At 39.0% G+C, this 21,692-nt stretch overlaps 1 protein-coding gene across 1 annotated transcript in view; it reads left to right on the forward strand.

The window, feature by feature from the left end:
* The first annotated feature begins 2,151 nt into the window (after positions 1 to 2,151).
* LOC132491699 (spermatogenesis-associated protein 31E1-like) overlaps positions 2,152 to 21,692 on the forward strand; it is a 53,232-nt gene continuing 33,691 nt past the window's right edge. Inside the window, exon 1 of the mRNA XM_060100530.1 lies at positions 2,152 to 2,170. Coding sequence (XP_059956513.1) covers positions 2,152 to 2,170 — 19 coding nt within the window. The remainder of the gene's footprint in view (positions 2,171 to 21,692) is intronic.

A 21,692-nucleotide genomic window follows, 5' to 3' on the forward strand; every position in this document is an offset into this window, starting at 1 on the left:
AACATAAAATATGTGTAAAGACTGTGCCAAAGTAAATGGCTCATATAGTGAGCATTTCTAAGAGAGTATTATGGCTCACTCTATCAATTTTATTGTAAAAGTGTCTGCTTCCAGTACTTCTCAGAGACAAATCTTGAGCAAGCAGTGTGATCAGAAGGGCATTTTGATCTATAAGATCTTATCATTCTATAGATCTGTAAGATCTATAATTACACTCCTGAGGTTTCAACCATTTCACACTTTTCATGTTGAGCCTGTTAGGAGTCAGATTGATTCAAGGTGTGTAATCTCTCTTCTGAGTGTTTCTGCGTGAGACTATTTTCCTTAAAAATTGTATAGCTGTGTAAGCTGTAACTCTAAATGAAAACACTGAAATAGATTTCACTACTTTTTAACATTAAATACTCAAGGTAGAACTGAAGTATGGAAAAATAATTCCTCTGTTGTTCCCTTGCCACCTAAGGAGGCTTTTCTTTTGCAGATTTTGAGTTTTGAATTTACAAGTCTTAATTATGTTTAAGATAGATGTCTCTTAGGCACAACCTGAACTGATCTAGAAAGTTCTCAATGTAGGAGGACAGTTCCAGCTCAACATGGTACCTCAAATATTCCATTAAATACAGAATGGTAGCCAACACCCTCAGCTGCTTGGGTGCAGTGTTTGGCCTCTCACAGAGCCCCTCCTTACAGCCACAGTTTATAGGAAGCTGGTGAGCCTGCCCTCTAAGTTGGACCCATTAGGGGAGCCCTGGTAGCCACGGAGCGTCTCCCCAGGAGATTCATCACTACCTGCAGAGTCAAAGGGAAGGACAAGGGTGATGAGAATTCTCAGACCATTTTACTTCCCATTTAACTCACTGCCCCATGCTTCCTTCCCATGGCAGCTCTCTGGGCTCTTTCCCTGAACCCAAGTGTGGCACTGCCAGGGCTGATTCTCAGGGATGTGGTCTTCAGAAATGGTGAATTTTTAGGACCCTTCTGCCCAATTTTGATCTATTCATAAGCTTAGGATGCAGCACTAGATTCTGCTGGTGAAAAAAATTAATAGAGTTTAAGATTAGAAGGTCTAGATCAGAATTCCTGTCCTGTCTCTTCCAACTCCAGGTTTAATTCACTTAATCTTTTTGAACTTCTATTTCATTAATAATGGCGATACTGAGGATTGTTCCAAATACTTTATCTAAGAGAATACCACTAAGTATTCTGTAAACACAACACATCATAAGACCACAAGTGATTTACTCCTCAGATCTGTTTAGAATGAGGCAAGGTGGAAAGAAAGAAGAAAAATAAGGAAGGAAAAAATATCTTGCACTACTATTGTTTGCACTCTGATAAATGCACCTGGGAGTGTTAAAGGTGAAAGCTACTGGATGCTTTGTAGACAAACCTCCTAAATGTCTGTGGACACCACGGAAAGCTCAGCAAAATGCCACCTTTTAAAAACGTTCTATAACCATTAATACCAAGAACAGAACACACTACTTTTCTCTCTTTAACTTTCTGTGAAAAGGCTATGTACAGTATTTCAAAATTATATTGGGCATGATCAAAATAAGATCCTGTGTTTCTCACTCTGAAGAAGAAAAATAAGGATGAGAATGAGGTGATATTGGCAGAAAATTGATTCATTTTTATTCCAAATACAACCAGTTTAGGAAAGCACGATGTTTCCTTACTGTCTCTTTCTAGACGATTTCTCTCGGTCTTTGAAAAGTCACTACAGAATCTGTTTCCTGGTCATCTGCTCAGGGACTCCGTTTCCTGAGGGAGGGGCAGTGAGCAGGATCTCACCTCCTTGCCTGGATGCAGCTCACCAAGCTCTCAGGGACGAGGGCGAGCACCCTGCCGTCTTCCTGGTCCTGAGCCCTCATCCTTCTCCAGCCCGAGGTCTGAGAGGTGAGCGGTCCCTCCTTCCTCAAGGGCAGAGCCTTGCCTTCCCCTCCTCAGGAGTCTATCCTGGGATGAGCCCTGGGTGTGGGGCCCGGAGAGGCTGCCCCCGGCATCTCCCTGTAGTACTAAGGGCTCCTCCCAGCGTTTGCCAGCAGTTTCCGCGCTGGTGCTTGTTAGGGCCGCTGGGCTGGGAGGACGTGACCCACAGAAATGTGTCATTTAGTGCAGGGGTCCCCAACCTGGGATTTCTGTTAGGAAATGGGCAGCACTGCAGGTGGTGAGTGGAGGGCGATTGAGCGAAGCTTCATCTGCCGCTCCCCATCACTTGCATTACTGCCTGAACCTTCACACGCATGCATGCACACACACGTGTGCACACACACGCACACACACCCTGTCCATGGAAAAACTGTCTTTCACGAAACCAGTTCCTGCTGCCAAAGAGGTTGGGGACCGCTGAGTTAGTGAATCCACAAAGTGGCATCATTCAGCGCAGGTTGTGAGAATCACATCCAGATGGCCTTCAGGAAACGTCTGATAGAAAATGGTTAAGTGTAGGTCACCAGAAATGCGCCTGGAGGGAGCAGATACTGGAGCAAGGAAGGACTTAGGGGACTTGCAGAGCCAGTGACAGAGGGACACTGGATAAAACAAGGCCTGGATGGGTCAATAGGGAGATGTTAGATGAATTAATTGAAGGAACAGGGGGTCAATGCTGGCTACTAACACATCTTGGCCACGTACTTCCTGTGCGGCATGAAGAATGCTTTAGAAACCAGCATGTTTTTATATTTACAATACTTCTGTCATTTCCTGAACAAGTATTGGCCTGGGAGCATGTCAGTACCCTTTATTTTTGTGGGGTGTCCAGGCATGCAGTGTTCCATTCCCAGCAGCATCTGGAGAGACTGACACCACCCTCAGCAGAGGGACCAGAGCTGTGTTTGAGGGGAAGCATCTGCAGTTATACGAGGTCAATTGGTTCTCTGTAAAAAAGTGACCGTGTCCACGTGCAGTCCTAAGGGCCCTTTTATCCATCACACGTGACAGGTTGGCAGAGTAAAGACCCTTTTCTTCCAGCAGTGACTGGAATCTATTCACATTTTTGTTTTAATTTTTAAAAGTATTTAACAAGGCAGGAAAATTGCAGAACACTAAAATACACACATCAGTGCATTTTGAAATGAGTTTATTTTACAAAACTGACTTTAGGGCTTCCCTGGTGGCGCAGTGGTTGAGAGTCTGCCTGCCGATGCAGGGGACGCGGGTTCGTGCCCCGGTCCGGGAAGATCTCACATGCCGCGGAGCGGCTGGGCCCATGAGCCATGGCCGCTGAGCCTGTGCGTCCGGAGCCTGTGCTCCACAACGGGAGAGTCCACAACAGTGAGAGGCCCGTGTATCGCAAAAAAAAAACAAAAACAAAAGAAACCCCCAAAAACAAAACTGACTTTAAAAATTATTTTTTAAATGAAGGAAATTTTCATTAATGTGATGGTTGCCATTAAGGCCCAGACTAATTTGTGATACAGGGAGAAACACAGAGTTTCCTGCATATCCAACTTTCTGTGGTGATAGCGAACTCCACCTGTCCCAGCCACAGGTGCAGATTTCCCAGAAACTATAGCAAGTAAATGGTGGAGGCCATGTGCGAATTCACTTAATCTGAGCCTGGAGTCTGCATTCTGATCTGCCTTGCTGCCCTGCCTTCTATCTCCTCTGTATTTACTAGCTACTAAAATGATATTTTGCCCTGATTTGACATTCTTACCAATCAAGTTACTCTAGGGTTAAACAGCAGAGGGAGGGCCATACTCTCAGAGAACCACCGCTAGAATACGTCATACGTTAATAGTGTCCTGATGGTTTTCACTAAACTTTGTCCACTAGCACATTAGCTCAGAGTAACAGTCACATTTTCTGGGCCTCCATCCACAGAGCCTAGACATCGAGGAGATGGACAGCCCAGCACTGACTTTCTACGGAGCACTGGCAGAGAGCGCCTTGTTCTACAATGAGATCCAACAGGACCTCTGACAACTGGAAACCCCAGGTAATGCCCAAGCAGATATCACAAAGGTATTTAGAAAGAGATGAAGCATTAATATGCTTTCCTAAATATAGATATTACCTAGAGCATGCCATGCTGGTTTACATTCCACCAATGGAATTACTTTGGGGCAAAAGCTTTCTTAAAATAATTTGAGTCATAGTTTAAATGGAGAATTTAGCTCAGACAGAGAATAATCTCTGAAGACTTGAATCTAACAACAACAGCTACGCATACTAAAATAGCTATAGAGAAACTTAATATGTGTGTATCAAAGATTTAGCTATAGGAAATCAATTCCTTTCAGTTCAGAGGTGATCTGGGGTCTCTAACAGGCAGGTTTGTCAAAAGAGCCTGGATATCACTATGAGCTTCCTTAAGGATTAGTAAGTAAATTTATTTAAGGATCAAATGACTATTGGCAATGTAATTCACTGATCATTTTGCTTATTAATATTATGGGATGTAAGAATGGAAAAAAGACCGCCATAGTAATTTTGCATTGAGTTTAGAGGATATTTTGGGGCACTTCCTTATAATAAATATAAGCCTTTTCCTATATCTGAATTTTCCCTTTGTAGGAATTTTAGTAACACAACTATTACTGGAGGTATCATGAGAGCTCCTTGAGGCTCCCTTCCTACTGCTCAAGCAATTTATTTTTATCACTATTTTAAAAAAAAAGGATATTGAATTTGAAGTGCTGAAAGGAAGATAAGCTGTGCAGTTCAAATGATTAATGAGGATATTAAAGAACAGAAAATGGAAGACAGAAATTCAAATCCAAATAAAAATTTTATTTGCTCAATGGAGATCAAATGAGGTTCTTCTAAACTTCTCTTTCTGTTTTATAGACACAGCACTGGGGCTTTGTTCTGCTATTTTCACTGCTGATTTTTCTCCTTTCAACGTCACAGCTACTTCTGGACAATTGCCCCAACCCTTCAATTTTTTTCAGAATTTACTCTTCCACTGTATTCAAAGGATTCTCCCACAAGCATTATATCTGTGTGTTAATGAGTTCAGAAGATCTGCTAAAGAGGCCATAGCCCACTCTGCAACCTTCTTTCAGATTTCCCTCCTTCAGGATATTATAACACAACTTTTTTGCTAACTTTGTATTCTCCTGCAATATTAGCATGAGGAAAAGGTCTTAATGTGTGATATTTAAAAAGAAAAAGGTAAATATATTTACTAATGAACTTAAGATGCATTAGGGAATTTGGGATCATTTATTAAGTTGAACCATTTAAAACTGTCATTGTGCAAGTCATGTTGGTTGGATATTGGTGATTTCATATGGTTCAACCTACAGACAGCCCTGCAGCCCGCTTCCTCCCTTTACTTTTGCAATCAAGGAAAAGGAGTGACTTACTTGTGATCACATGACTTACTGGGCATCAACTTGGGAACAAGGTCAGTTGTGCCTTAGCCAGTGGCTCATCCACCACATTACAAGATGGTCAGAGACAAAGACAACTATCAGGAATGACTGAACAAGTAGAAGAAGATGGTTATTCATTCTTCCCTTAGCACCACACTGAATATTGAATATTAGGGCTTATACCCCTAATAAGTATCACAAACTTACAATAACATATAACCTGTGGGAGATGTATGTTACCTACTTATGATAAAAACTGAATGACTGGATCATGTTCCGTCCATTCTGCTCTATCAGGCTACCCTATCCTCTTACCCCTCCCTCCTTTTCCCACTCTGCTTGAAACCCCATGAAAGTCTCTTCTTCAGCTGAAATTCAGTGATGTCTCACCTACTAGCCCCTACTCTCTCCCTTGCTCTTGAAGACCAGTCACTCGTTATTTCAAAGCGTGGTCCATGTTCATCAGTGCTGAGTTTACCAACTGGCCTCCATCCTGTCAGGAATGGTGCAGGATGCCTGAAGGAGCCAAGATTTTGTCCTATTTACAAATTAGCAAACTACCCTACAACTGTTTATGGATGCTGCTAGAAGACATGAGACTCCTAGTCAGAGACAAAGAACTTTCTTACTCCTGGAAAAAACAGTAGCCGGAGCTTTCTGTTGATTTGTGTAAGTTTCCTGTGGGCTCCATTATTCCCATGGGGCCGTGCAAAGGGTCCAGGATGGATGCTGGGGCACTGTGTGGGCTGCATTACAGGAAAGGAACAGGCACTGAACTTGAGGGATTCACTGCTCTTATAGGGAACAGAAAAAGGCCTACTCTTTTTCCTGGGGGAGGCAGGACCTCATCTCTCACGATTGTTGCTGAAAGCACAGCTGGCCTCACTAAAGGGCAGCCAGGGTCTTGCATTCTTGGCCTACCCAGCAAGCACATGTAGGTTTGCTCAGGGTCCATGACAGATCGTCTCTCCTTACAAATCTTGAAGGTATGTCAGTGCATAAGGGAACCAAATAGAAGCACTATTTAGTATTTTTTTTTAATTCTTGCAAACCTAGAATTGTTTTTTGAGGTGACATTGGTTTATAACATTATATGTTTCATAGAATGTGTACAACATTATAATTTGGTTTCTGTATACATTACAGTGTGCTCACCCCAAAAGTCTAGTTTCCGTCCATCACCATGGAGTTGACTCCCTTTACCCAGTTGCCCTCCCCCACCCCACATCCCCTCTGGTAACCACCAATCTGTTCTCTGTATCTATGTGTTTGCTTTCGTTTTGTTTTTTCTGTTCATTTATTTTTTTTATATTCCACATTAGTAAAATCACATGATATTTATCTTTCTCTGTCACACCATTTTATTTAGCATACTACCCTCAAGGTCCACTCTTGTAGTCACGAATGGCAATACTTTATCTTTTTTAGTGACTGAGTGGTATTCCATTGTGTGTGTATGTATACATGTATATATCATCATCTATATCCATTCATCTGTTGATGGACACTTAGTTAGTTTCTATATCTTGACTATTGTAAATAATGTTGCAATGAACATAGAAGCGCATATGTATTTCTGAATTAGCAAAACCTAGAATTTAATTGAAAATCAATTCACGAACAATAGAAATGATCCATGATGGGTTAAAATGGCATTCATTTAATAATTTAAGGCCATAGACCCTTACCCAGAGGGAAAAAATGCTATTAACGATTTCTTGTATATCCTTCCAGAAATATCCCACTCATGTATATGTGTATTCATTTGGGAATTTCAAAGAGGAACATAATATATATATTGTTATGTACCTCACTTTTTTTAAAGACTATATCTTAAAGTTTCTTAAATAAATAAATATGTATGTATATACTTATTCTTTTCACAGAAAAGTATTCCATATGATGTTGTTTCATGGAAGCATCATGATTTATTTACCTCTTCATCTAGTGACAGAGAACTAGATCATGATTGTATAAATAATGTGATCAATTCTCTCAAGCACTTTCTGTGTGATTAGTTCCTAGAAGTATAATTGCTACTTGCTGTAAACTGTATATTGAAGGGACTTAAAGCACCACTCCCTTTAGATTGTCATCTCCAGAGCTCTGGATAGTGGGTGCTTTTAGAGATTTTATTTTATAGAAACCATCCTTCAAGGGCTTGTGCCACTGCTTCCCACAGCCTAAGGAAGAATTCCCAATCCTGTATCATTTGAGTTTTACCTACACCATTTAATCTCCAGCATGAATCACTTGTACTGTGGTGAAGTGATTTGAGTGTGGGCCCTGCAGCCAGACCATCTTGGTTTAAGTCCTTGTGACATAATTAGTAGCTCTACTCTTTGAGGATAGTGAACACTTCATGCCTGTTTCCTTGTCTGAGAACTGGGCATAAAAGTGTTATTGTAAGGATGTGCTGAATAAATATGTGTATAAAACATATGACATATGATCTGGCACACACTGTGTAAATGTCAACCCTTAATATTTATTTGATATTCTCTTTATAATTATTATTTTTTTTCTAAACTTAGCCTTATACTAAGCAATACCTATGATATGATAAATCTAATGTATTACAGTTGGTCCTCAAACAACACAGGGATTAGGGGCACCGACTGCCCGGCAGCTGAAAATTCATGTATAACTTTATTATTGGCCCTCAGTATTTGTTGTTCTGCATCCTTGGATTCAGCCAACCTGGGATCGTGTAGTACTGTAATATGTATTTATTGAAAAAATCCATGAATAATTGGACCCCAGCAGTTCCAACATGTGTTGTTCAAGGGTCAACTGTATTCACATTTTACACTTAGAGATAGTAAATGCGTAACTATAAAATCAAAAGAAAAAAGGGTTTATACTATGTCACAATTTGCAAAGTACTGTCCTCAGCAAGAGCATTATTAGCAAATGTCTTGAGCTGTTCAAATCAGATGGATTTAGAAGTGACACACTGGGACTTCCCTGGTGGCACAGTGGTTGGGAATCCGCCTGCCAATGCAGGGGACATGGGTTCGAGCCCTGGTCTGGGAAGATCCCACATGCTGCAGAGCAACTAAGCCCATGTGCCACAACTACTGAGCCTGCGCTCTAGAGCCCACAAGCCACAACTACTGAGCCTGCCCGCTGCAGCTACTGAAGCCCACGCACCTAGAGCCCATGCTCCGCAACAAGAGAAGCCACCACAATGAGAAGCCCACGCGCCGCAATGAAGAGTAGCCCCACTCACCACAACTAGAGAAAGTCCGTGCGTAGCAACAAAGACCCAACACAGCCATAAATAAATAAATAAATAAATAAATTTAACAAACAAACAAAAAAGAAGTAACACACTGATGTTACAATATTCATTTCTTTTTTTTTTTTTTTTTTTTTTTTTGCAGTACACGGGCCTCTCACTGTTGTGGCCTCTCCCGTTGCAGAGCCTGACGTGCAGTCTCAGTGGCCATGGCTCACGGGCCCAGCCACTCCGCGGCATGTGGGATCCTCCCGGACCGGGGCACAAACCCGTGTCCCCTGCATCGTCAGGCAGACTCTCCACCGCTGCACCACCAGGGAAGCCCCAATATTCATTTCTTTAAATATAAGTAAAGTTATAAGAACATTTTTCATATGGACATAAACCTTTTTTTTTTGAAATGTCCTTATTATATTTTTACCTGTTTTTATATGAACTTTTGGTCCTCATCCATTGCTTTGTAAGAGGGCTTAATAAATATAAAAGATTAGCTCTTTGTCATATACACTAAAAATTTTTCCCTATTCACATTTGAAGTCCTCAAATAGCAGTTTTTTTTTTCATTCATCTGTTTTCAACTAATCTAATTTATAAATTTTCTCTTCTGTGGCATCTGGGTTTGGGCCTTGCTCAGAAATATATTTCTTCTCTGATGGCTGTGGCTAAAACTTCCAAAACAATGTTGAATAATAGTGGTGAGAGTGGGCAATCTTGTCTTCTTCCTGATCTTAGTGGAAATGGTTTCAGTTTTTCACCATTGAGGATGATGTTGGCTGTGAGTTTGTCATATATGGCCTTTACTATGTTGAGGTAAGTTCTCTCTGTGCCTACGTTATGGAGGGTTTTTATCATAAATGGGTGTTGAATTTTGTCGAAAGCTTTTCCTGCATCTATTGAGATGATCATATGGTTTTTATTCTTCAATTTGTTAATATGGTGTATCACATTGACTGATTTGTGTATATTGAAGATTCCTTGCAGCCCTGGGATAAACCCCACTTGATCATGGTGTATGATCCTTTTAATGTGCTGTTGGATTCTGAGTGCTAGTATTTTGTTGAGGATATTTGCATCTATGTTCATCAGTGATATTGGCCTGTAGAGAAGAAAAAGAAATTAAAGGAATCCAAATCAGAAAAGGAGAAGTAAAGCTGTCACTGTTTGCAGATGATATGATACTATACATAGAGAATCCTAAAGATGCTACCAGAAAACAACTAGAGCTAATCAATGAATTTGGTAAAGTAGCAGGAAACAAAATTAAGGTGCAGAAATCTCTTGCATTCCTACACACTAATGATGAAAAATCTGAAAGAGAAATTAAGGAAACACTCCCATTTACCATTGCAACAAAAAGAATAAAATACCTAGGAATAAACCTACCTAAGGAGGTGAAAGACCTGTATGCAGAAAACTATAACACTGATTAAAGAAATTAAAGATGATACAAACAGATGGAGAGATATACCATGTTCTTGGATTGGAAGAATCAACATTGGGAAAATGACTGTATTACCCAAAGCAATCTACAGATTCAATGCAATCCCTATCAAAGTACCAAGGGCATTTTTCACAGAACTAGAATAAAACATTTCACAATTTGTATGGAAACACAAAAGACCCCGAACAGCAAAAGCAATATTGAGAAAGAAGAACGGAGCTGGAGGAATCAGGCTCCCTGACTTCAGACTATACTACAAAGCTACAGTAATCAAGACAGTATGGTACTGGCACAAAAACAGAAAGATAGATCAATGGAACAGGATAGAAAGCCCAGAGATAAACCCATGCACATATGGTCACCTTATTTTTTGATAAAGAAGGCAAGAATATACAATGGAGAAAAGACAGCCTCTTCAATAAGTGGTGCTGGGAAACTGGACAGCTACATGGAAAAGAATGAAATCAGAACACTCCCTAACACCATACACAAAAATAAGCTCAAAATGGATTAAAGACCTAAATGTAGGGACAGACACTATAAAACTCTTAGAGGAAAACATAGGCAGGACACTCTATGATGTAAATCACAGCAGGATCCTTTTTGATGCACCTCCTAGAGAAATGGAAATAAAAACAAAAATAAACAGATGGGACCTAATGAAACTTAAAAGCTTTTACAGAGCAAAGGAAACCATAAACAATTTGAAAAGACAACTCTCAGAATGGGAGAAAATATTTGCAAATGAAGCAACTGATAAAGATTAATCTCCAAATTTACAAGCAGCTCATGCAGCTCAGTATCAAAAAGACAAACAACCCAATCCAAAAATGGGCAGAATACCTAAACAGACATTTCTCCAAAGAAGATATACAGGTTGCCAACAAACACATGAAAGAATGCTCAACATCATTAATCACTAGAGAAATGCAAATCAAAACTACAATGAAGTATCACCTCACACCAGTCAGAATGGCCATCATCAAAAAATCTACAAACAATAAATGCTGGAGAGGGTGTGGAGAAAAGGGAACCTTCTTGCACTGTTGGTGGGAACATAAACTGATACAGCCACTATGGAGAACAGTATGGAGGTCCCTTAAAAAACTAAAAATAGAACTACCATAGGACTCAGCAATCCCACTACTGGGCACATACCCTGAGAAAACCATAATTCAAAAAGAGTCATGTACCACAATGTTCATTGCAGCTCTATTTACAATAGCCAGGACATAGAAGCATCTAAGTGTCCATCGACAGATGAATGGATAAAGAAGATGTGGCACATATATACAATGGAATATTACTCAGCCAAAAAAAAAGAAACGAAATTGAGTTATTTGTAGTGAGGTGGATGGATCTAGAGTCTGTCATACAGAGTGAAGTAAGTCAGAAAGAGAAAAACAAATACTGTATGCTAACACATATATATGGACTCTTAAAAAAAAAACCCAAAATGGTCATGAAGAACCTAGGGGCAGGACGGGAATAAAGATGCAGACCTACTACAGAATGGACTTGAGGACACAGGGAGGGGGAAGGGTAAGCTGGGAAAAGGTGAGAGAGTGGCACGTACATACATACACTACCAAATGTAAAACAGATAGCTAGTGGGAAGCAGCCACATGGCACAGGGACATCAGCTCGGTGCTTTGTGACCACCTAGAGGGGTGGGATAGGGAGGGTGGGAGGGAGGCACACACAAGAGGGAAGAGATATGAGGATATATGTATATGTATAGCTGATTCACTTTGTTATAAAGCAGAAACTAACACACCATTGTAAAGCAGTTATACTCCAATAAAGATGTTTAAAAAAGCAAGTGTTGGCAAGGACGTGGAGAAATCCCAGCCCTCATATATTGCTGGTTGGATTGTGAAAGTGTATAGCCACTTTGGTAAAGAGTCCGACAGTTTCTTCAAATGTTAAGCATAGAGTTACTCTATGACTTAGTGATTTTACACTTAGGCATATGCCCAAGAGAAATGAAAACATACATACATACATGAATGTTTATAGCAGCATTACCCATATAACTAATGTGGAAACATAAACTGATTAATGAATAAATAAAATGTTATATACCCATACAGAGGAATATCATTCTACAATTAAAAGGAATTAAATACTGATACATGCAACAATGTGGGTGGACCTTGAACACATTATGCTGAGTGAAAGAAACTAGACACACAATGCCACCTACCATATGATTCCATTTATATGAAATTTCCAGAACAGGCAAATCTATAGATACAGAAAGTAGATTAGTGTTTGCCAGATGCTAGGCAGTAGTAGGGGTGGGGCATGGAGAATGACTGCTCATGGATACAGGATTTTTTTGGGGGGGGGTGATGAAAATATTCTAAACTGAGGCAGTAGTTATGATTGCACCACTCTGATGTTACACTAAAAAAAAATTGAGTTTTTACTTTAAATGGGGAAATTTTATGGTATGTGAATTATATCTTAATAGAGCTGTTATGGTATGTGAATTATATTTTAATAAACCTGTTAAAAATTAATTCCTAGAGAATGAAGTAAAATCAAGCATAGCAGTATTCACATTGATCCTGATTTTTTTCTAGATAAAGAGGCAGCATGATTTTGCATACAGCTGTTCCAAAACTCCTCTAATATCTGTATGTTGTTTATCATTTCCATGAAAGAGGAAAATCTTAAAATATTGAGTGTTATGAAATTTGAAACAAGAGAAATCAGCTTAAAAGCTCCCCTGATTATGATGTTCAAATTAGAGATAACATTGCAAAAATCATAGAATTTTAAACCTTAAATTTATTCTAAAGAGGATTTTATCATAAAATGCTATGCCCCTTAAGATATCTTAATTAGTTACACACACACAAAGACAAACACTTCTAAATGCATTTTGACTATGCAAGCACCAGGGTAACCCCAGTCACCATTCTGACTCCTAACAGGTATAGAAATTGGCTTTTTCCATGTTTGTGAAAATTCACCTTGGCTGTCAAATAACTATCAATTGCTGATTTTACCTGCCTGAAACTTGAAATTATTTGAGTTTGCAAACTGAGTCTGCTCTAATTCCTTTATTAGTCAGATAAAGAAGAGTAGCCAGTGTGTTTAAGAGACTAACCTAAGATGATATAGCTAAAATCAAAATTCCAGTCTCTGGATTTCATTTTCCTTTGTCTTTGCCCTAAATTTTGTCATCAAAATTTGTAATTTTTTTTTTTTTTGCGGTACACGGGCCTCTCACTGTTGTGGCCTCTCCTGTTGTGGAGCACAGGCTCCGGACGCGCAGGCTCAGCGGCCATGGCTCACGGGCCCAGCCGCTCCGCGGCATGTGGGATCCTCCCAGACCAGCGCACGAACCCGTGTCCCCTGCATCGGCAGGCGGACTCTCAACCACTGCGCCACCAGGGAAGCCCCCAAATTTGTAATTTAAGAGCTATAATGTGTTGCTAATAATACTCTGTTTTGGAGTTTGCTGCCTCTTACAATTTTTTGGAATAGTGGTTCAACAGTGATGATGATCCACACATCAGTGCCACATTTTCATTGATGCCTGGTGTTGTTGAAGCAACAGCTATCATCTTGCCACTCAGGAAAAACAGCCATCACATCCACACAATTCTCTCACCAGAAAATGCTCTTCCTAAGAGGTGTGAGAATCTTATTTCCCACATCCCATATTCTTTCATGTATTCTATCGTATTCTTAGGAATGTTTTTTTTTTAAAAAAAACCTCTCTGAAATAAAAATCTACTACTCTGTTTCAACCTGTCACATTATTTAGCACATTCTATACTGAATAAGTGGACTAAACAACCATGCTAACAATTTATTATATGACTGTAGAGATTAAAGGCTGTACACTATGGAAAATGTCTCCCACCATGAAGGGACAATGAGATACCCAGGTCTGTTAAGCTGTGTTGGATCCCCACAGTTCCCTAATTAAACAACCAGTCTCCATGTGGACAAGCTATCCTTCTGCTGGCATGAGTTTTGTCTCTCTCCTTGACACATGTGTCGTACAACAAATGCTCACTGAAATAGCAAGACTGACTTCACTCCTTATAATTTAAAGAGCCCACCCGACTCAGGGTTAAATGTATAGAATACCATGTAACTTATCAATGGGGCCTGAGTTAAATACTGAATTTGGAGTTTAAATATAATTTGAGTGCAAAATTGAATAGAAGTTGATCTAAATAAAAAATTTATGAACTAGTTTTGGTTCACAATTTTTCTTACTGGAAAGAAGACAAATGATAATTTATCAAATATTTACATGCCAAGTGACTTACAAATTATGTACTATTTAATCTTCACACTAAATGTATAAGCGAAGTATTATTCAGTCTGCACTACAAATGAAGAAATAGAGGCTCAAGAGGTTTTAATAATTGCTTGAGATCATATAACTAGTGAGATATATAATTACTTTATAAAGTAAGTTTGACCAATTTTGTCATTTTTAATACTAAAATATACATCTAGATTTCCTCAAACTTAGAGAAAAATACAGAAGTTTTGGAATTGAGGCCATTTTGCAGTAACTTATTGACATTAGAAGAAATTATTTAAATCATTTGATAGTTTAAAAGATTGTTCAAGGAAAAGGAAATTGGAAAAGTGTATTGTTGTTGTTGTTGTTTCTGAAATAAAGTGGCTTTCCTGTCCTCAGAGCTAGCGTTCAAAAGTAAGTGAATTTTCTGTCTGTTTGCTTCTCAGAGAAGGATGAAAGCCTTCCAAAATTCAAGGCAAAATATTAGAAAACCTGATATTATAAGATATCTTGATTCCATAGCTTTGCTCCTGTCATCTTCATGCAAATCATATTTTGATCCCACTACTTTCACATTTATCAAAAGAATACAAAACTTTAATCAAAATCATATCAAAATTTACATTTTATTTCATTTAAAGTATTCAATTTATATTGTCTTCCTTAAATGTACTTCCACTGTAGATAAAATCTAATTTCTGCATTTAAAAAACTGCATTAAAAGTAATTTCACTGGTTCCAATTCCTTAGTGAAGTACTATTATAGAAAAAATTTAATTTCCTGACCAAAGTTTACTAAGTCTATCTTATGTCAATGTGCATTTTGTTTTGTCTGTAGTTGTTAACTAAGTGCAATTATTTAAGATTATCTTGGTGCTTTGTGTCCACCTAGAGGGGTGGGATAGGGAGGGTGGGAGGGAGACGCAAGAGGGAGGAGATATGGGGATATATGTATACGTAGAGCTGATTCACTTTGTTATACAGCAGAAACTAACACACTATTGTAAAGCAATTATACTCCAATAAAGATGCTAAAAAAATAAAAAAATAAATTTAATTTTAAAAGATTTTAAACATTTAAACATTGTCAACATTTTAAATTATTTATCAACATTTTACCAAATTAAAATCTTACCATGTAAATTTTACCTGTCATCAATATTATTTTGTGCTGATTATTTCTACCAAGTGTAATTTTTTGTATTATATTATTGCTGTTTTTAAGGTTTCTGAGCTAAATGATTCTTCAATCATATTTTTACTTATAACTAATTTAACAGTGTCAGTATGGGTTTGTGGATTACTTTAATCATAATATTTACTACAAAATAGATAAAAGTTTTAGATGTAATTATCATCACGTTTCATGATAGGCATTTCAGACTTTTTAAAAAGGGTTATCATTTGGCTTAATAAAATAAAAAAATTTTTCTCCTGAATTCATTTCAAGAAATGCCACACTTTGGGCATTTTCTATTGAACAGTTCAGTAATCCTGTTCTATTCAATCTGTTCTTAAAGCTATCCATTTTGTTCTTAATTTTAGCTACCACATTTTTCAATTTTAAGTTATGGGTTTTACTTCTATAGAATGTCTAAATTCTTTGATGAAATCATCCATTCAATCATTTTTGTGTCTTTTTCTCTATTTTTTTAGCATATTAATCATAATTACTTAGAGGTCCTGTCTGCTAAGGTTACTTTTTGGATCATCCATTGAACTTTTTTACTATCTGTTCTTTTTTTTCTTGTGGGTTTAGCCACACCATGTTACCTTGTTGCATGTCTTGTAACTTTTAATCACATGTCACAGATTTTGGATAAAAGAACCTTTGAGGATGTAGATGGTACCTTTTATTACATATCCATTTCTTCTATTAGACAGAAACCATAAGTGGCTGGTTGCTTCCATCCAATTAGTAAATTTCAGTTTGGGTAAGATTTCATTTACCTCTCCCTCATCCTTCTTCCTAAGGCTGAGCCCTCAATAGCTTTCAATTGACAGATTGTTAGATCCTCCAAACAACATAGCCCTAAAGTAGATATTCTAGAATTTAAAAGTACATTATTTAAAATAAAACACAAAAGATGGGTTTAAGAGAGACTCATTTTTGCCCTTTAAAGATTTGTAGGGCTTCCCTGGTGGCGCAGTGGTTGAGAGTCTGCCTGCTAATGCAGGGGACACGGGTTCGAGCCCTGGTCTGGGAAGGTCCCACATGCCGCAGAGCGACTAGGCCCGTTGAGCCACAACTACTGAGCCTGCGCGTCTGGAGGCCGTGCTCCGCAACAAGAGAGGCCGCGATAGTGAGAGGCCCGCGCACCGCGATGAAGAGTGGCCCCCGCTTGCCACAACTAGAGAAAGCCCTCACACAGAAATGAAGACCCAACACAGCCAAAAAATAAATAAATTTAAAAAAAATGATTTGTAGCTTAGTCTATCAGCCAACAGCTTCAAAATTTGAGAACTGGACTTCAGTTTTAGATTGGTGATTGTACGGAGTTAGAAAGAGGATTGCCCCCATCCTTAAAACAAGAAAAAAGCTGCAAAACTGGAAGCTAACTAATTTTCATGAGACTATAAGAGAACTGAGGACACAGCTGATCAACGAGAATCTGTAGGGAGAACAGCACCAGAACATTTGCTTACCTGAGACAGAAGTTGCCAAATAACATATAAACAGGTAGAAATGTTAAACAAGACATTTTCAACAAATTGTTGAAGCATGGGCTGTATTGACAGTGTGAAGCCTCTGAAATGAGGGCGGGATTTTGCCATCTTGCAGTCTTTTCCCTCTAGAAACCCCACCAGACAACCACAGGGAAGATGGGGAGAACGCTGAGAAAGGTACTGGCAGGCAGAGGGAACAGCAGCCACTGCCAAAACCCCACCCAGACCCCTCCCTCCTTATTTATCCTAAAGAACAAAGATCTTAATTTAAAGGAGGAAGATCAGTTAAATGTGCAGTTTGGGGAGCTGGGGAAGAACAATGGAGGCCACCACTGAAAATCTACCCAGATCCATCTCCCCTATCTTTCCAAATGAATAAAAGTCTCAATCTTCAGAGGGAAGAGTGGCCAAACCATAGGGGAGGGGGCTGATGGACATCCACGGAACCTGGAGGAGGGGCAAGAACACAAATGAGGTCCATCTCCCAAGACCCAGATTCAGAGTGACTGCTTAAAACTGAGGTTTATTTAAATAATCAGAGAATTCAACGATCATCCAACCTCCATCCCAAGCACCACAACTAACCAGCCTGGAATAAAAATATCAACGGAACACAACAGAGAACTCAACATCACTGGTTTTAGGGCAATGCAAATTAAAATCAGAATGAGATACCACAGTTAGAATTAGTAAAATTAAAACAATAAAGTGATGACACTAAATGCTGTTGAGTATGTGGAACAGGAATTCTCATTCACTGCTGATGTGAATCCAAAATGGCAGAGCCACTTTGGAAGACAGCTTCTTGTAAAGTTAAACATATGCTTATGTTACAACCCAGTAATCTCACTCCTATGCTTTACTCAAGTTAATTGAAAAATTATATTCACACAAAAATGGCCTGTACATGACTGCTTATAGTTGTCAAAAATTGGGAACAATCAAGATATCCTTGAACAGATGAGAAACTAAACAAACTGTGGTCCACCTGTACATTGGAATACTGCTCAGAAATAAGAAACAATAAGTTGTTGATTCACATAATAACATGGATGAATCTGAAAGGCATTTTGCTAAGTGTAAGAATCTCTCCCAACTTCTCTGTCCCTCGGAAGATGCCTTCTGACAAAAGCACAAAATATGTCCAAGTGAAACACAGCTGTGTTCCTCAGTGTCAATTCACCACTCTCTAGAACTTTCTTTCCAGTCTGTTTTATTTTCTGGGTCTGTTCACCTTCACCAGGATGGCACAGGGAAATGTTTTTTTCCTAAAGATTGTGAAACTAGTAGGGATTTTACTCTGCCTTTTATAAGTTTTTTTTTTTTTTTTTCAGTACACGGGCCTCTCAGTGTTGTGGCCTCTCCCGTTGTGGAGCACAGGCTCCGGACGCGCAGGCTCAGCGGCCATGGCTCACGGGCCCAGCCGCTCCACGGCATGTGGGATCTTCCCAGACTGGGGCACGAATCCGTGTCCCCTGCATCGGCAGGCGGACTCTCAACCACTGAGCCACCAGAAAAGCCCAATAAAGCCATTTAAAAAAAATTGTAATTCCCCAACATTTCATGAAATAAGCAGCTTCATTTTTTTTTAATGTTTCCAATATCATGATTTCATCTTTTTGTTATGCTACATGACCGTGACCGATGTTAATGTTGTGGAGGTTGCTTTCTGATACAAACTAAGTTATAAGAACTTATTTATGGTCAGGAGTATATAGGCAACTTGTGGGCCAAATTCTTTCCCTCTCTTTCAACATTTTATCCAGCCAAGTACATACACATATCAAAATGCAGCCACCAGTGTCATATAACACTCTGACCTGCTTCCAACTTCAGAGTTCTGTCCTTTTATCTCATAACATGGCTGTTACCATCTTGTCCAGAGCCAAGTGTTCCTTGATAATATACATTCCTTATCAATGCAGCCTGTACATGGAAATCCCTGAAGAGGAAGGTTGGTGTAAACCTTCCTATGTCCATGTAAGTCGTATCAACAGTGTTTGATACATGAACAAAGTATGTGTGCACTTCTGATGGAAGTTGGGAGAAAATGTGAAAGAGTGTAATTGATGGAGCACCAAATGAAATAAAATATAACAGTTCAATAGAATGACTAGCAGGATCTTGATCTACAAGATTTGTAGATCAGGGATATATATATGTATATGAGAATTAGAGCAAAAATGAGCAGGGATTTTTTGTTTTGTTCTTGAGCTCACAGAGGAGTTGTTAAGAAGACACTTGAAATCATATCATGGAGGTGCTACACCCACAAAGTGCTGTCCCTTTGGTTTTTCATGAGAGGGAAATATATATATATATTTCCCTCTCATAAAAATAATATATATACTACATTAATATTATAGTAAATTATATATTATTAAATATTAATATTACATTAAATTATTAGCTTTTAAATTATTATACATTATATTAAATTATTATATATTATGTATATTATATTAATAATATCTATATTTCCCATATATATAACCTTTTATACATATATATAGATATACACATAACCTTAATTGTTCTGGGGCTAGTATTTCTTGCAATTGAGTGCAGTTTCCAGTTTTTCACTCCCATTCTTGCTTCCCCTCAAAGAATAGTTCTTATGCTTACACAGAAGTTACTAAAAATCTCAACATAATTCCCTACTACTCTTCTTGATATGGATAGATACAGATAAATATATATAGATATAAATACAGATATAGATAAAACCAATCAACATTACATTGTATAATTGTGTGGTGATGAAATGCAAATTTATTTTTATTTATATTCTCATATAAAACATCAATAAAATAAGTTCCATGTAAGTAAAAGTCAAAAAGTGTATAAAAACTAAATAAATATTCATGCCAGTGAGGTCAGGTAAGGTTATGCTGTGGTATAAAAACTCCAAAAATCTAGGGCCTCCCTGGTGGCGCAGTGGTTGAGAGTCCGCCTGCCGATGCAGGGGATACGGGTTCGTGCCCCGATCTGGGAGGATCCCATATGCCGCGGAGCGGCTGGGCCCGTGAGCCATGGCCGCTGGGCCTGCGCGTCTGGAGCCTGTGCTCCGCAACGGGAGAGGCCACGACAGTGAGAGGCCCGCATACCGCAAAAAGAAAACAAACAAACAAACAAAAAAAAAACAAAACTCCAAAAATCTTAGCTGTTAAACAACAAAACTGATTTCTTAGTTATATGATATGTCAAATACATATCGCATAGGTTGGCAAGGACAGACAGGCAAGACTTGACTGAGGCCAAGAGATTTGATCTCCAATGATTTTTTTTAATGATCTCTCTCATTGAGAAGGGTAGCATTTGTCTAAAAATCCTTCTCTGAGAGCTTTATCCTTCAATGTATGAATCTATGTAACATCTCAATGGCAGTAAATTGTGTGCTTCTACATGAAACTGGCTTGAATATTTAGATGAAAAGAACACAGTTTAAGTGTTAAACAAAGTGAATACCCTCTACCTACAAGGGGGAGAGCTCAATGGACATGTAACTACAATCTTGATATTAGAAATACGTCTTCTCAAAATAACATTACAGAAATACAACTTGAATTTGCTAAAATAAACAAAAAGAGATTGTTTCTCTTTTCTCTGCTTCCCTATATGTGTGTACTTTATTCTTATCCTCCTGGGTGGGATGGCTTTTTTGTTCCTTCAGTGAATGTGGGTACCTAAGATTATGTCTTTTGTTCATGAGATGAATCAGATGGGAGTGAGGAAGTGAAACCTTTTAGTCTCATTCTAGATTCCTAGGGAAGAATCCTGATCATCCAACCCTAGGTCAGAAGCTCATCCCTGATGAATCAACCAGGGGTTCGTCAGCTAAGAATATGACACCTTCTGTAGAGATCATGTGGATGGAAGGCATTGCAGAGATGAACAGGGTAGAAAGTGTCTCCCAAAAAAAGAACACTGTACAGATAGAACAATAAGTGTCCAGAAAAAAAACAAAGAACAAGACCCAGAAAAGAAGGTGAGTTACACATCACTGAAGAGTTAGCCAGAAGGACAATTTCATCTAATAGACATTGGGGGTTCAGGGGAAAGGAGTGGTCACAGGTCATTGTTACCAAATGACCCAAGGACTCAGGATCTCTTCTTCATCTCCCAAGGGAGCTTGAGACCTAAACTCGAGAGCACTCCTTGTCGGCTTCCCTGGTGACGCAGTGGTTTAGAGTCTGCCTGCCGATGCAGGGGAAACGGGCTCGTACCCTGGTCCGGGAAGATCCCACATGCCGCGGAGCGGCTAGGCCTGTGAGCCATGGTCGCTGAGCCTGCGCATCCGGAGCCTGTGCTCCGCAATGAGAGAGGCCACAACAGTGAGAGGCCCGTGTACCACAAAAAAAAAAAAAAAAAAGAGCACTCCTTGTGTCAGCAGGAAGTAGATACCACCTTCCCCACATCCACCCTCCTCTTCCTCCTTCCTTTCATTAGGAGTTCCTAAATGGGTACAATGATCTGAATTTTGCCCACTGCCTCCACTGCATATTATTTTCTTGTCGCTTTAATTTTCTAATTTTTGTACATGCAGTGTATTTTCTTGCCCCTTAAAACCATAGATGATTCCAGGATTTATTTACTTAAAACAGAAAGGTAATTTTCAGGAACTTGGGAATTTTCTTGTCTGTACCCAACACTATCATGGTCTATTTTGAAATGTGAAAGAACATGATGATTCCCAGCCTTAGTCTAACAAGGAGCTAAGTAACTCTGCAATGAAACAAAATT

This window comes from Mesoplodon densirostris, chromosome 6 (genome assembly GCF_025265405.1).
Source record: "Mesoplodon densirostris isolate mMesDen1 chromosome 6, mMesDen1 primary haplotype, whole genome shotgun sequence".
NCBI classification, from domain to species: Eukaryota; Metazoa; Chordata; class Mammalia; order Artiodactyla; family Ziphiidae; genus Mesoplodon; species Mesoplodon densirostris.